Genomic DNA, 15244 nt, shown 5'->3' with positions numbered 1-15244 from the left:
TTACATGCCGGTTGTTTTGCTCTAGGACGCCCACAAGCCTCGCAGGACTTGTCTGAAGGTTGCCCAGCTTTAAAAATGAATGGTAGTAAAGTGCCTTCAGAAAGTATTACACCCCTATACTTTTTCCAGATTTTGTTGTTACTACCTGAATTGAAAATGGATTAAATGTAGATTGTGTGTTACTGATCTACACACACTGCCCCATAATGTCAAAGATGTTTTAGACATCTTTACAAATTAATAAAAGATTAAAAGCTGAAATGTCTTGAGTCAATAAGTATTCAGCCCCTATGTTATGGCAAGCCTAAATGTTTCAGGTGTAAAAATGTGCTTAACAAGTCTAAGTTGCATGACTCACTCTGTGTGCAGTAATAGTGTTTAACATGATTTTTGAAGAACTAACTACCCCATCTCTTTATGGGATAGTAATTCAAACACATGAATTTCAAGCACAGATTCAATCACAAAGACCAGTGAGGCTTTCCAATGCTTTGGAAAGAGGTCATCTATTGGTAGATAAAAAATTTTTTTAAATTAAACCTTATCATGACACTTTGGATGGTGTATTAATCCACCCAGTGACGAAAAAGATACAGGCATCCTTCCTAACTCAGTTGACGGAGAGAAGGAAACCGTTGAGGGATTTGGCAATGATGATTTTAAACCAGTTACACAGTTAAATGGCCGTGATACAGTGCATTTGGAAAGTATTCAGACCACTTGACATTTTCCACATTTTGTTACGTTACAGCGTTATTTTAAAATATATTTATTTGTTGTTTTCCCTTACCAATCTACACACAATCCCCCATAATGACAAAGCAAAAACAGTTTTTTCCAAATGTATAAAATAATAAATTCAAGTATAACATTTACATAAAGACATCCTGAAAATCTCATGAAAACGTCTGTAGTGACCAAACAGTTTGGGCAAATATGATAACCCCCAATTCGAAGTTGAAACTCTCACGAACATGTACATGCCGGTGGTTTTGCTCTAGGACGCCCACAAGCCTCGCAGGACTTGTCTGAAGGTTGCCCAGCTTTAAAAATGAATGGTAGTAAAGTGCCTTCAGAAAGTATTCACACCCCTATACTTTTTCCAGATTTTGTTGTTACTACCTGAATTGAAAATGGATTAAATGTAGATTGTGTGTTACTGATCTACACACACTGCCCCATAATGTCAAAGATGTTTTAGACATCTTTACAAATTAATAAAAGATTAAAAGCTGAAATGTCTTGAGTCAATAAGTATTCAGCCCCTATGTTATGGCAAGCCTAAATGTGTTCAGGTGTAAAAATGTGCTTAACAAGTCTAAGTTGCATGGACTCACTCTGTGTGCAGTAATAGTGTTTAACATGATTTTTGAAGAACTAACTACCCCATCTCTTTATGGGATAGTAATTCAAACACATGAATTTCAAGCACAGATTCAATCACAAAGACCAGTGAGGCTTTCCAATGCTTTGGAAAGAAGGTCATCTATTGGTAGATAAAAAATTTTTTTAAATTAAGACCTTATTCATGACACTTTGGATGGTGTATTAATCCACCCAGTGACGAAAAAGATACAGGCATCCTTCCTAACTCAGTTGACGGAGAGGAAGGAAACCGTTGAGGGATTTGGCCAATGATGATTTTAAACCAGTTACACAGTTAAATGGCCGTGATACAGTGCATTTGGAAAGTATTCAGACCACTTGACATTTTCCACATTTTGTTACGTTACAGCGTTATTTTAAAATATATTCATTTGTTGTTTTCCCTTACCAATCTACACACAATCCCCCATAATGACAAAGCAAAAACAGTTTTTTCCAAATGTATAAAATAATAAATTCAAGTATAACATTTACATAAGTATTCAGACCCTTTACTCAGTACTTTGTTGGAGCACCTTTGGCAGTGCTTACGGCCTTGATTCTTCTTGGGTAGGACGCTACAAGCTTGGCACACCTTTATTTGGGGAGTTTCTCCCAWTCTTCTCTGCAGATCCTCTCAAGCTCTGTCAGGTTGGATGGGGAGCGTCGCTGCACAGCTATTTTCAGGTCTCTCCAGAGATGTTTAATCGGGTTCTAGTMCGGGCTCTGGCTGGGCCACTCAGGGACATTCAGAGACTTGTCCCGAATCCACTCCTGCATTGTCTTGGCTGTGTGATTTAGGGTCATTGTCCTGTTGGAAGGTGAACCTTCGCCCCAGGTCTGAGGTCCTGAGCCTCTGCGAGCAGGTTTTCATCAAGGATCTCTGTACTTGCTCCATTCATCTTTCCCTCGATCGACTCGTCTCCCACTCCCTGCCTCTGATTAAACATCCCCACAGCATGATGCTGCCACCAGCATGCTTCACCATAGGGATGGTGCCAGGTTCCTCCAGAGGTACACTTGGCATTCAGCCAAAGAGTTCAATCTTGGTTTCATCAGACCAGTGAATCTTGTTTCTCATGGTCTGAGAGTCCTTTAGGTGCCTTTTGGCAAACACCAAGTGGGCTGTCGTGCCTTTTACTGAGAAGTGGCTTCCGTCTGGCCACTCTACCATAAAGACCTGATTGGTGGAGTGCTGCAGAGATGGTTGTCCTTCTGGAAGGTTCTCCCATCTCCACAGAGGAACTCTGGAGCTCTGTCAGTGACCATTGGGTTCTTGGTCACCTACCTGACCAAGGCCCTTGTCCCCCGATTGCGCAGTTAGGCCGGGCGSAGAGCTTGAGGAGGAGTCTTGATGGTTCCCAACTTCTTCCATTTAAGAATGATGGAAGCCACTGTGTTCTTGGGGACCTTCAATGTTGCAGATGTTTTTTGGTACCCTTCCCCAGATCTGTGCCTCGACACAATCCTGTCTCGGAACTCTATGGAAAATTCCTTCCACCTCATGGCTTGGTTTTTGCTCTGACATGCATTGTCAACTGTGGGACCTTATATAGACAGGTGTGCCCCTTTCCAAATCATGTCCAATCAATTGAATTTACCACAGGTGAACTCCAATCAAGTTGTAGAAACATCTCAAGGATGATTAATGGTAACAGGATGCACTTGAGCTAAATTTCTCATAGCAAAAGGTCTGAATACGTATGTAAATAAGGTTTTTCTATTTTATTTGTAATAAATTTGCAACTGTTTCTAAAAACCTGTTCATTTTGTCATTATGGGGTATTGTATGTCGATTTTATATATTTTTATTTATTTTATCTATTTTAGAATAAGGCTGTAACTTAACAACATTTGGAAAAGAGAAGGGTGTCTGAATACTTAACAAATGCATTGTAGGTGAAAACTGAGGATGAATCAACATTGTCATTTAGGTTAGTATTGTGGAGTAACTACAAAGTGAAAAGAAGGAAGCCTGTACAGAATAAAAATTCCAAAACATGCATCCTGTTTTAAGTAAGGCACTAAAGTAATAGTGCAAAAAAAACGTTTTGCCCTAAATACAAAGCATTATGTTTGGGGCAAATCCAACACAACACCACTCTCTTAATATTTTTAATCATGGTGATGGCTGCATCATGTTATAGGTATGCTTGTCATCGGCAAGGATAATAACCTAAAACACGAAGCAAATATACACTGGAATTACTTACCAAGATGACATTGAATGTTCCTGAGTGGCCTAGTTACAGTTTTGACTTAAATGGTGTTGAAAATCTGTGGCAATACTTGAAAATCTGTGGCAATACTTGAAAATGGCTATCTAGCAATGATCAACAACCAACTTGACAGAGCTTGGAGAATTTAAGGTATAATGGGCAATTATTGTACAGTCCAGGTTTTTGAAAGATCTTCGATTTCCCCAGAAAGACTCACAGCTGTAATCGCTGCCGAAGGTGACTATAAAATGTATTAACTCAGGGTGTTGAATACTTATCGAAGAAAAATGAGTTTTTTTTCCTCCATTTAATAAAAAAAGGAGTGTTAGAAATTTTCTTCCACTTTGACATTAACTTTGTGTAGATTGTTGACAAACAATGACAATTAAATCCATTTTAATCCCACTTTGCAACAACAACATGTGGAAAAATCAAGATGTGTAGTTTCTGAAGACATGGTGTATATATACACTGCTCAAAAAAATWAAGGGAACACTTAAACAACACAATGTAACTCCAAGTCAATCACACTTCTGTGAAATCAAACTGTACACTTAGGAAGCAACACTGATTGACAATAAATTTCACATGCTGTTGTGCAAATGGAATAGACAAAAGGTGGAAATTATAGGCAATTAGCAAGACACCCCCAATAAGGAGTGGTTCTGCAGGTGTGACCACAGACCACTTCTCAGTTCCTATGCTTCCTGGCTGATGTTTGGTCACTTTTGAATGCTGGCGGTGCTTTCAATCTAGTGGTGCATGAGACAGAGTCTACAACCCACACAAGTGGCTCAGGTAGTGCAGCTCATCCAGGATGGCACATCAATGCGAGCTGTGGCAAGAAGGTTTGCTGTGTCTGTCAGCGTAGTGTCCAGAGCATGGAGGCGCTACCAGGAGACAGGCCGTACATCAGGAGACGTGGAGGAGGCCGTAGGAGGGTAACAACCCAGCAGCAGGACCGCTACCTCGCTTTGTGCAAGGAGGAGCACTGCCAGAGCCCTGCAAAAATGACCTCCAGCAGCCACAAATGTGCATGTGTCAGCATATGGTCTCACAAGGGGTCTGAGGATCTCATCTCGGTACCTAATGGCAGTCAGGCTACCTCTGGCGAGCACATGGAGGGCTGTGCGGCCCACAAAGAAATGCCACCCCCCACATGAACTGACCCCACCGCCAACAGGTCATGCTGGAGGATGTTGCAGGAGCAGAACGTTCTCCACGGCGTCTCCAGCCTCTGTCACATCTGTCACATGTGCTCATGTGCTCAGTGTGAACCTGCTTTCATCTGTGAAGAGCACAGGGCGCCAGTGGCGAATTTGCAATCTTGGTGTTCTCTGGCAAATGCCAAACGTCCTGCACGGTGTTGGGCTGTAAGCACAACCCCCACCTGTGGACGTCGGCCCTCATACCACTCTATGGGTCTGTTTCTGACCGTTTGAGCAGACACATGCACATTTGTGGCCTGCTGGAGGTCATTTTGCAGGGCTCTGGCAGTGCTCCTCCTTGCACAAAGGCGGAGGTAGCGGTCCTGCTGCTGGTGTTGTGCCCCTCCTACGGCCTCCTCCACGTCTCTTGATGTACTGGCCTGTCTCCTGGTAGCGCCTCCATGCTCTGGACACTACGCTGACAGACACAGCAAACCTTCTTGCCACAGCTCGCATTGATGTGCCATACCTGAGCCACTTGTGTGGGTTGTAGACTCCGTCTCATGCTACCACCTAGAGTGAAAGCACCGCCAGCATTCAAAAGTGACCAAAACATCAGCCAGGAAGCATAGGAACTGAGAAGTGGTCTGTGGTCACCACCTGCAGAACACTCCTTTATTGGGGGTGTCTTGCTAATTGCCTATAATTTCCACCTGTTGTCTATTCCATTTGCACAACAGCATGTGAAATTTATTGTCAATCAGTGTTGCTTCCTAAGTGGACAGTTTGATTTCACAGAAGTGTGATTGACTTGGAGTTACATTGTGTTGTTTAAGTGTTCCCTTTATTTTTTTGAGCAGTGTATATATGGAAGTAGTTTAGTGCCAAAAAAAGGGGTTAAGTATGGGTACAAAATATATATAATTTCCTGATTAATCTTATTTTAGATACAGGACAGACACTTCAAAGCAAACTTAAGATACAATTGTTTTACTATCTGTTTAGACTCTAGACTAGAAGTTAAGCTCCTGACCTGTGTTGATGGCCGTGTGTTTGTTTGCCCGTGACAGACTGCAGTCGCGGTACGGTGTAGCCTTTGTATGTTTGTGTCTTGTCCATAATCATCTCATACACACAGCCTTTGACACACCATGCAAGCTGTTTTTATCGGGTAGAGCTCTGTTTGTTTGGCATAGGGCTCTGTGTGTTTGCTTTTTTTCCTTTGACCTTAGGGTGTTGAGCAGTGGTGGTTGCATAGAAAGCTGCTTTTCAGCTTGATTTGGCCCTAATGTGCTCACTGGGCCAGTACAATGGGTCAGCCACTGGACAGATTATCTAATTTCAACTGAAGCAACTCTCCCTAACCCTTCTGTCTATCCAGCTTTCCCAGTACAGCATGTTACTAAACATTGACAGGGGACAAGGAAATAACCAAATTATGTACATTTACAGATGGAAACGTCTTACTTCTTGACTTAACAGTGTACCTTTTATACACTACTCGCTTCTACAATGTATGGAACCATATCAGTGCAGCACTAGTGATGAGCAATTTTAAGTCATTATGGAAATGTTTTGTGTTCCACTTTCTATGTTCTGGATACAGTAGGATTTTCATTAATGCTTACAGAACGGACACAGAGACGGACTCAGTCCCAAAACTCCTGCGTTGTATGTTGTTATATTCATGTACCTCTTATTGCCGTACAGAATGTTGTTATTGTTGTACAGAATGTTTATTTTTATCTGTCCGTTGGAATTTTCATATCAGACAATGAGATCAGTGATAATAAAAAATAAAAAAACATTTTCAAGCATCCTGGTAGTCTTTCAGTAGCTCAAATGAAAATGTATGGTACAAAGCACATGATCTCTGATGTCAGTCATGTGTATTTTCAGTTATGTTCGTTTGCTTGATTGCGCACGTGTGTGTGTGTGTGTGTGTGTTTTCCACCAGGTTTAAGCGACTGGAGGTCCTTGCTGTGTTTGCCTCCACGGTGCTGGTGCAGCTGGGCGCTCTGTTCATCCTGAAGGAGAGGTAGGTGGAACCAGGGTTTACCCCTGTTTTGGGACACGGGGTGGGGGACGGGGGCTACTGAATATTTCAGAGCTGTGGGAATGTCTGCTTGTGCCCACACCTAGGGCCAAGGCGACCAGAGCCAGGGTTTATCCAGCGGTCACTGCTCAGGCAGGTTTTAGGAGGGGGAGGGGAGTGCTGATGACGGCGCAGTCACTACCTCTTTTCACTCGGCTGCCAACTAGTACGTCAACCATGTGTGTTCTATGTAGGGCTAGTGTAGTGTGTTCGGGGGGGGGGGGGATGTTTGTGTTGATGAGTGTAGGACATTTCAGCACTGGGAATGTTTGTTCATACTTATGTCCACACCTCAACCTGAAGCACCCATTAGAGAAGGCAGGGTTTATCTAGCGGTCACGTCTCTGCAGGGTAGAGGAGGGGAGAGATGACGTTACACTGTCTCTTTCACATGGCTGCCAAACAACATGTCAAGCACGTGTGTAACAAGGCTTCCGTCATTCAGAGAGAGAGAAACGGGTGGGGGGAACACTCAAATTAGTATGATATTACGTTTGGTATGGTTACATAAGACAGAAGGTTACTTAATCCATAAGAGTCTAAGCCCTGTCTAACACGTTGGAGGGTTCTACTAAGCTATATGGAATTGTTTTTAAAAGGTCCTACCAAGGAACATTTAGCAATTTGATTTTGAATTTTAATACTACCTGAAGTATAAAGAAATTGGGCCTTACTACAATTAGCCCATACAAACACATTGAATAACAGATTCACTACATGGAACAACAGTTAGTCCTCCCAAAAAATAAAAAGGAAGTTTGTTCTGAAGTGTCAAAGATATAAGAGAGATCAGGAATATCATATAACACCTTATTTTTGGCACTAAAGTGTCCATATATACAGTTGAAGTCGAAGTTTACATACACTTAGGTTGAAATCATTAAAACTTGTTTTTCAACCACTCCACAAATGTCTTGTTAACAAACTACTTTTGTCAAGTCGGTTAGGACATCTACTTTGTGCATGACACAAGTAATTTTTCTAACAATTGTTTACAGACAGATTATTTCACTGTATCACAATTCCAGTGGGTCAGAAGTTTACATACACTAAGTTGACTGTGCCTTTAAACAGCWTGGAAAATTCCAGAAAATTATGTCATGGCTTTAGAAGCTTCTGAGAGGCTAATTGACATCATTTGAGTCAATTGGAGGTGTACTTGTGGATGTATTTCAAGGCCTACCTTCAAACTCAGTGCCTCTTTGYTTGACATCATGGGAAAATCAAAATAAATCAATCAAGACCTCAGAAAAAAAATTGTAGACCTCCACATGTCTGGTACATCATTGGGAGCAATTTCCAAACGCCTGAAGGTACCACGTTCATCTGTACAAACAATAGTACGCAAGTATTAACACCATGGGACCACGCAGCCGTCATACCGCTCAGGAAGGAGACACGTTCTGTCTCCTAGAGATGAACGTACTTTGGTGCTAAAAGTGCAAATCAATCCCAGAACAACACAAAGGACCTTGTGAAGATGCTGGAAGAAACAGGCACAAAAGTATCTATATCCACAGTAAATCGAGTCCTATATCGACATAACCTGAAATGCCGCTCAGCAAGAAAGAAGCCACTGCTCCAAAACCACCATAAAAAAAAGACAGACTACGGTTTGCAACTGCACATGGGGACAAAGATCGTACTTTTTGGAGAAATGTCCTCTGGTCTGATAAAAGGAAGTTAAAGCTTGGTCACAAATGGGTCTTCCAAATGGACAATGACCCCAAGCATACTGCTGAAATGCAGTGGAAATGTTTTTGGGGGATTCATTTAATTTGCATGGCAAAGAGGGACTTTGCAATTAATTGCAATTCATCTGATCACTCTTCATAACATTCTGGAGTATATGCAAATTGCCATCATACAAACTGAGGCAGCAGACTTTGTGAAAATGAATGTGTCATTCTCAACTTTTGGCCACGACTACATCCATTATTTTTTTWAACTGGTACTTGGGTACCTTCAGACGAGTCTTGAGGCCTGTGGGCGTCTTAGAGCAAAAACAACCAACATGTGAGCGTCATCTTTCCACAGAGGGGTCATAATAGTTTTGTAGGCCAAATCGCCAAACCGTACAGACGATTTTGTGAGAAGACCGATTTTCGTTGTCTCATTGTCTGACAAACACCCCTCTAGAGCTGTCATCTTTCACTGCAGATGAGAAAGTGTGACATCTCTGGATGCGGTGGATTGAGCTGCAACCAATGCAAAAAAACTGCTCTAGCTGAAACGGACAGATCTTTATTGGGATTTTTTTWAATTTCGCAAATTAGATTTTGTGGGGACGCGGACATCGACCTTAGGGGGTTAAGGCAAAAACTAAAGTATGGTGGTTGGTCGGGGTGGATGGGTAGTATTGTAACGCCAACGTGTAGCAACCCAAAGGTTGCGTGTTCTAATCTCACCATGGACAACTTTTGCAGTTTAGCAATTTTGCAACAACTTTCTACTTTTTAGCTACTTTGCAACTACTTAGCATGCTTGCTAACCTTAACCCTTTTAACCTAACTCCTAACCTTAAGCCCTAGCATAGCTAAAGTTAGCCACAACAAATAGGAATTTGTGACATATCATACGTTTTGCAAATTCGTAACATATTGCACGAATTGCAATTTGTAGCATATTGTACGAATTGCAATTCGTAATCCGTCATACGAAATGGGTGATGGACATCCATCCACAAATTAATACATGCCATAAAAAACGGAACATAACATACTAATTGGAGTATCTCGGATTTGAATGTTCTATGTTAAATCTACCCGAGTCCAGGTTGATTTGTGGTAAGTGTATGGTAAATCTAGGCTGGCTCCATACCTTCTTCCCTTAATGTTGCCATGAATACTGGACAAAGGTTTTGATCATCCAGGACAAATCTATCCTGGAGACATATGCAAAACCACTTCTGTAAATAGCCTTTAGTGGTGTGTTTCTGATGGCTGTTGTCCCAGTGATCGGTACTAGTGTTACTATCAGACTTAAATCGGCCATGTAGCTCCCAGTGTGTACTGGCCATCTCTTTTATTATATCACTCCGCCTTAGCATCTCAGCACAGACTCCCCTCATTATTACTAGCGCCATGTGTTTTCCCTGGTATAGGAAGTGCCCTTATTCTAGGGGTGTGCCAAGTACTCGGACAAAACGAGTATCGTAATGGATATGGAGAATTTTCCAAATTCGATTATGACACAAGTATATTTTCTAATTTTCCGGGATCTGAAAATAAGTATTTTCAGCTACCAGCACTCATATCYCTTTCACTCAGTGTGAAGCGCTATGTGCTCTAAACAACTGTCGGCTAGTTTCTCCGTCTGTAAAGAAATGGGCGGGATATTGGTTGAGCCTGCTACGACGATTGGATTGAAGCAAGCCGCTCTCCCTCTGCACTAATTTCTCCAGACAGACGCACGGCTCTGTTTCACTCACTCAGTCACTCGTCTCAGGGTCACAAGTCTCCCATCATTGTGTTTGAATCGGAATCTGTAGTTGGACATAGTTGTTCAATGTAGTTATTTCCCATCCACTTTCCTGAGGCCATATGGTGGTTTGTCTGTCCGCTTGGCGTTGTTAAGTAGACCTACTTTCTGTACAAATAATTATTCCATTGTTGACGTCTGTCGTTGTGTCATGATCCAAGCCCATGCTTGCATGCTATTATTATTTATTCTCACCTTAGGCATGTTTACAGAGCAACAGATCATTTGAAAATAAAATGACAAATGTAGATAGTTTATTTTGATTCTACAAATTCTGTGGCATAAGTGTCAGGAGAGAAGTTTGGCTCTCTCAAAAGTGAAACAATATATGGGGCAAGCGAATTAACCTGCCTTCAGAAAGTATTTATACTCTGTCTTATTCCACATTTTGTTGTTACAGCCTGAATTCAAAATTGATTAAATGTATATTTTTTTCACCCATCTACACACAATACCCCATAATGACAAAGTGAAAACATGTTATTAGACATTTTTGCAAATTTGCTACACATCCATTTTCACGTCTTGCCTTCGATTTAAGTCAAAACTAACTCGTCACTCAGGAACATTCACATTCTTGGTAAGCAACTCCAGTGTATATTTGACCTTGGTTATTGTCCTGCTGAAAGTTGAATTAATCTCCCAGTGTCTGATGAAAAGCCGACTGAACCAGGTTATGCTCTAGGAATTTGCCTGTGCATAGCTCCATTACATTWATTTTTTTATCCTGAAAAACTCTGCAGTACTTAACGATTACAAGCATGCCCATAACATGATGCAGCCATCACTATGCTTGAAAATATGGAGAGTGGTACTCATTAATGTGTTGTATTGGATTTGCCCCAAGCATAACATTTGTCCTGAATACAAGGGGCTAATTGCTTTGCCTCATTTTTTGCAGTATTTCTTTAGTGCTTTGTTGCAAACAGGATGCATGTTTTGGAATTTTTTATTCTTTACAGGCTTCCTTCTTTTCACTCTGTCAATTAGGTTAGTATTGTGGAGTAACTACAATGTTGCTGATACGTCCTCAGTTTTCACAGCCATTAAACTATTTATCTGTTTTAAAGTCACCATTGGCCTCAAAGTGAAATCCCTGACCAGTTTTCTTCCTCTCCGGCAACTGAGTTAGAAAGGACGCCTGTATCTTTGTAGTGACTGGGTGTATTGATACACCATCCAATGTGTAATTAATTACTTCAACATGCTCGAAGGGATATTCAATGTCTGCTTTTTGAATTGTTTTACACATCTACCAATAGGTGCTCTTCTTTGCGAGGCATTGGAAAACCTCCCTGGTCTTTGTGGTTGAATCTGTGTTTAAAATTCACTGCTTGACTGAGGGACCTTACACATAATTGTATGTGTGGGGTACCGAGATGAGGTAGTCATTCAAAAATAATGTTAAACACTATTGCAAACAGAGGGAGTCCATGCAACTAATTGTGACTTGTTAAGCAAATTTTTACTCCTGAACTTATTTAGGCTTGCCATAACAAAGGGGTTGAATAGTTGACTCAAGACATTTCAACTTTTCCTTTTGAATTAATTTGTAAAAAATATCAAACATAATTCTACTTTGACATTATGGGGTATTGTGTGTAGGMCAGTCACAACATCTCTATTCAATCCATTCAGGTTGTAAACCAACAAAATGTGATAAAATTCAAGGGGTGTGAATACTTTCTGAAGGCACTGTAAATCTGTGTCTGGAATAAATGCAGGCAGTAGTAGCCAGCCATGCATTAGGCTATTTATTACCTTATTTTGTTGATAATTGAATAGGACTAAGTAAATCATGTGCATTTTCATCTGTCAGGGTTGATTGCCTTTGAACAATGTGTGTGGAAGAGTTAAGGAACATAACGATGAGCTCTGAGTGATAGTGCAGTAATGCGCGCTTGAGGTATACGCTTTACTGGCATTTAAAGCTCACTTCCGGATTTTCCGTTCACGAGTAGATCCGATTACAAGTATCAACTGTGATAAAACGGATACGACTACGAGTATGACTAGAACAACAGCCCAACAGAGGGTTTCCTGGTATATGAAGTGCCCTTGTACTATAACAGCCCAACAGAGGGTTTCCTGGTCAGGTCACGTGGTACCTTCCTTGTTTATTAACTTGTCCCATATTGCTCCATGTTTCTATGTGACACTGTTTTTCTTCCCTTCTGTTATTTTGTCAGTGTGGAGAGATTCGTGGAGCAGCCGGAGGTGCACACGTAAGTAGGCCCCGGTCCAAACACACTTGCCCACACGCCCGTGTTCCACACACACACTCCAGGGAGAACAGCAGCCCAAACAAACATCACAGGCAGGTCCAGACAGTGCTAGCCTACCGTCGCTCTCGTCCTTCTAAACTGAAAACAATGTGATTTTCAGCTAATTATGTTGCCATCACTCGCCACAGCCTGGATCACCATTATGAAACAAAGATTAGTAGTTTGATGAAAACAAGACCTACTTAAACCTGTCTCCGTTGACGAGATTACATTTCAAAGCAGTGGAACATTGGAGTGCATTATCACTAAAACCACAAGTATTATTTTCACTGCTGGGCAGCAGGTGTTAGCCAGGCAAGACGTCACATGTTCCAGGTACCACAACATTTAATCTAGTGTAGAACATCCATTTACAATGCAGCACCCACTGACTTCCCTCAGCATTAAAATCTGCCTCAGTTGATTTGTTATTGTGGATATAAAAAAAAAAATGAATTGTCTCTATTTGGTTGTTTTGATGTTTGTTTTCCATCACAATTCACTTATTTAACTTCAACATGAAAGTGTAATGTATTCCAACTTAATTTTAGCAATAATATTACTCTTAACTTGATTGTGTGCACAGTAATTAGCCTAGTACTTGTGTAGTGAAAGGCAATGAGATGACTGTACAAGCCATGGAGAGTGTGTGCTATGTTTGACATCAATGTGTTACAAGTGTATGTCTATTTTGTACTGATAATGGTACGTGTGTGTGTGTGTAGGGGTCGTCTGTTGGTGGGGACCTTTGTAGCTCTGTTCTTCAACCTGCTAACTCTTCTCTCTGTGAAGAACAAGCCCTTTGTCTACGTCTCAGAAGGTAGGTCAACTCTGACTGTCCTCACCCGTCACTGCCTAGTATGTCGGAGGTTATAATGAACTGTCTATACTAACTTACTGTATGGAAAAAGAGGTTGCCGATATCACAGTATGTCATTTATAAAGCATAATTTTTGTAGTGCATTCTGAGGTAGTATTAGGTCTTGTTTTCAACTGTGTTTGTCAGTAATGGATTCCACACAGTCATTGATAATCAATTCTGTCTGTGGTACATGGCAGTCCTAGTAGCCATGGTGCCACCCTACTGTGCCTGGTMCTGCTGTACGTGGCTGTCTGTTGCAGTCTGGCTGCTATTAACCTGAGCTGCCAGCTGGGGAGCTGGCGCTGCACGATGCCTGTCTGTGGCTGCAGTGATTCACTAAGCAGGGCCCAAGCTGTCATCTCTCACTGTTAGTTTGTAAATCGTCATTGACACAGTTATGGACTCTGGGACAATCCAGCCCCTATACTAGTTGACCCCCTACAACAGTCTCACTGAAATTCAATGAGACTTTTCATAGTGTACACACAGCCCTGTGCACGTCATTAGCACGGTCTCTACTCTAGCTCACAATACAACCAGTATTCTGAGAAAAAAATAAGTTCGCTAGAGAGCGAGGAGCGATGGGAGGTAAGCAGTTAGGGGGGCGAAAGAGATGAGAATGGCCATAGAAGAGAGCTGGAGTAAATTAATGAATGGAGGGAGACGAGAGGAAAACACAACCCTTGGAGATCACACAGTCAGCACTCTACCTAGTAGAGGGCAGCGTAGAAAGCTGAGCTTTCTGTCTTTGTTTGTTTTGAGCCCAATGTTTACGACACACAAGCAAAATGTTGACACTGTCCCCTTCGTCTATGGCCTTTTCTGTATTAGTGTCCGCTCCGATTTGCCCAATGTTTTTGATCAGTGCAGATGGGGTGTATTTGGTCCATGGCCTCTTAGGAAGGCTAAATGGCTTTGCTATCTTATGTAATTAAGGTCTTTAGTGGAGCAGTATGCTAGGTTAGGAGCACTACGGCTGTCTTGCTGTCCTCCTTCGCCTTGCCTTAGAATGACTTAATCTGCTCGAGGAACATTACGACACGAGATGTGCTTAGATCATGGACGAATGAGCAGTCTTCTCAGTCGGCCTTGTCTGTCACCCAGTCACGTGCCACAGAGGAGACCTCTGAATGGCTCTGCGTAGGCCTCCACCAATCCTCTCCTCGGTTCTGAAGGAGGAGTTCTTGTGTTTGGATCTTAGCAGGTTGTGTTGAGTAACAGTGATGTAGTACACAATGACTGATGATTGACATATTAGTGTGCACCTTTAGATCAAACAAAAGGTGAAACTCCGACATGTCACATGGGGTCAACTCGGGTCAACTCCGACATGTCACATGGGGTCAACTTAATCCGATTGGAACGGTCACTCACCAGCGGATATAGTGAGGAGAGGAAGTTCAGTGCAGGCAGAGCTAGAAGATGAAGCAGGATGAAACTGAGCCGACATTCCATCTCAGTTTTCTGTCCCTAAAACTACAATCTATTACGAACACAGTACACTACATTTTATAGACTTAACACTTTGTCAATGTTTCAAGAAATGTCATTGTTTTTAAGGAGTGTAAGGGTGAATTGAGTTCTTGCACATGCACACTTCAGTGTAAGAGTTCCCTATGGAATGGAAATATGCAAATGCATGCTATAACGCGCCAATAGAATCTTGCTAGCTTGTGATTGGCTCTGCCCACTGTGCACAATTTACTCCTATTGTAAAAGATGCATCTTTTACAATCTTGGGTTCATTCTGTGGGTAAGCTAATGCTCCAACCACTGTCTGTCCCAAGCATCTTTGACCGGTGTTCTGACTT

The 15244-nt window shown here is 41.7% G+C and overlaps 1 protein-coding gene across 2 annotated transcripts in view; it reads left to right on the top strand.

Moving 5' to 3' along the window:
* Window positions 1–15244, top strand: part of LOC111951853 (zinc transporter 6) — a 105075-nt gene that overhangs the window by 55846 nt on the left and 33985 nt on the right. For both annotated transcript variants that reach the window (XM_023970113.2, XM_023970114.2), the window contains 3 exons: window positions 6690–6770; window positions 12497–12532; window positions 13297–13391. In XM_023970113.2, coding sequence (XP_023825881.1) covers window positions 6690–6770; window positions 12497–12532; window positions 13297–13391 — 212 coding nt within the window. The remainder of the gene's footprint in view (window positions 1–6689; window positions 6771–12496; window positions 12533–13296; window positions 13392–15244) is intronic.

The sequence above is a fragment of the Salvelinus sp. IW2-2015 genome, linkage group LG25, assembly GCF_002910315.2.
Source record: "Salvelinus sp. IW2-2015 linkage group LG25, ASM291031v2, whole genome shotgun sequence".
Lineage (NCBI taxonomy): Eukaryota > Metazoa > Chordata > Actinopteri > Salmoniformes > Salmonidae > Salvelinus > Salvelinus sp. IW2-2015.
The sequence above is the reverse complement of the archived record's forward strand: the minus strand, read 5'-3'. Positions and strand labels throughout refer to the sequence as shown.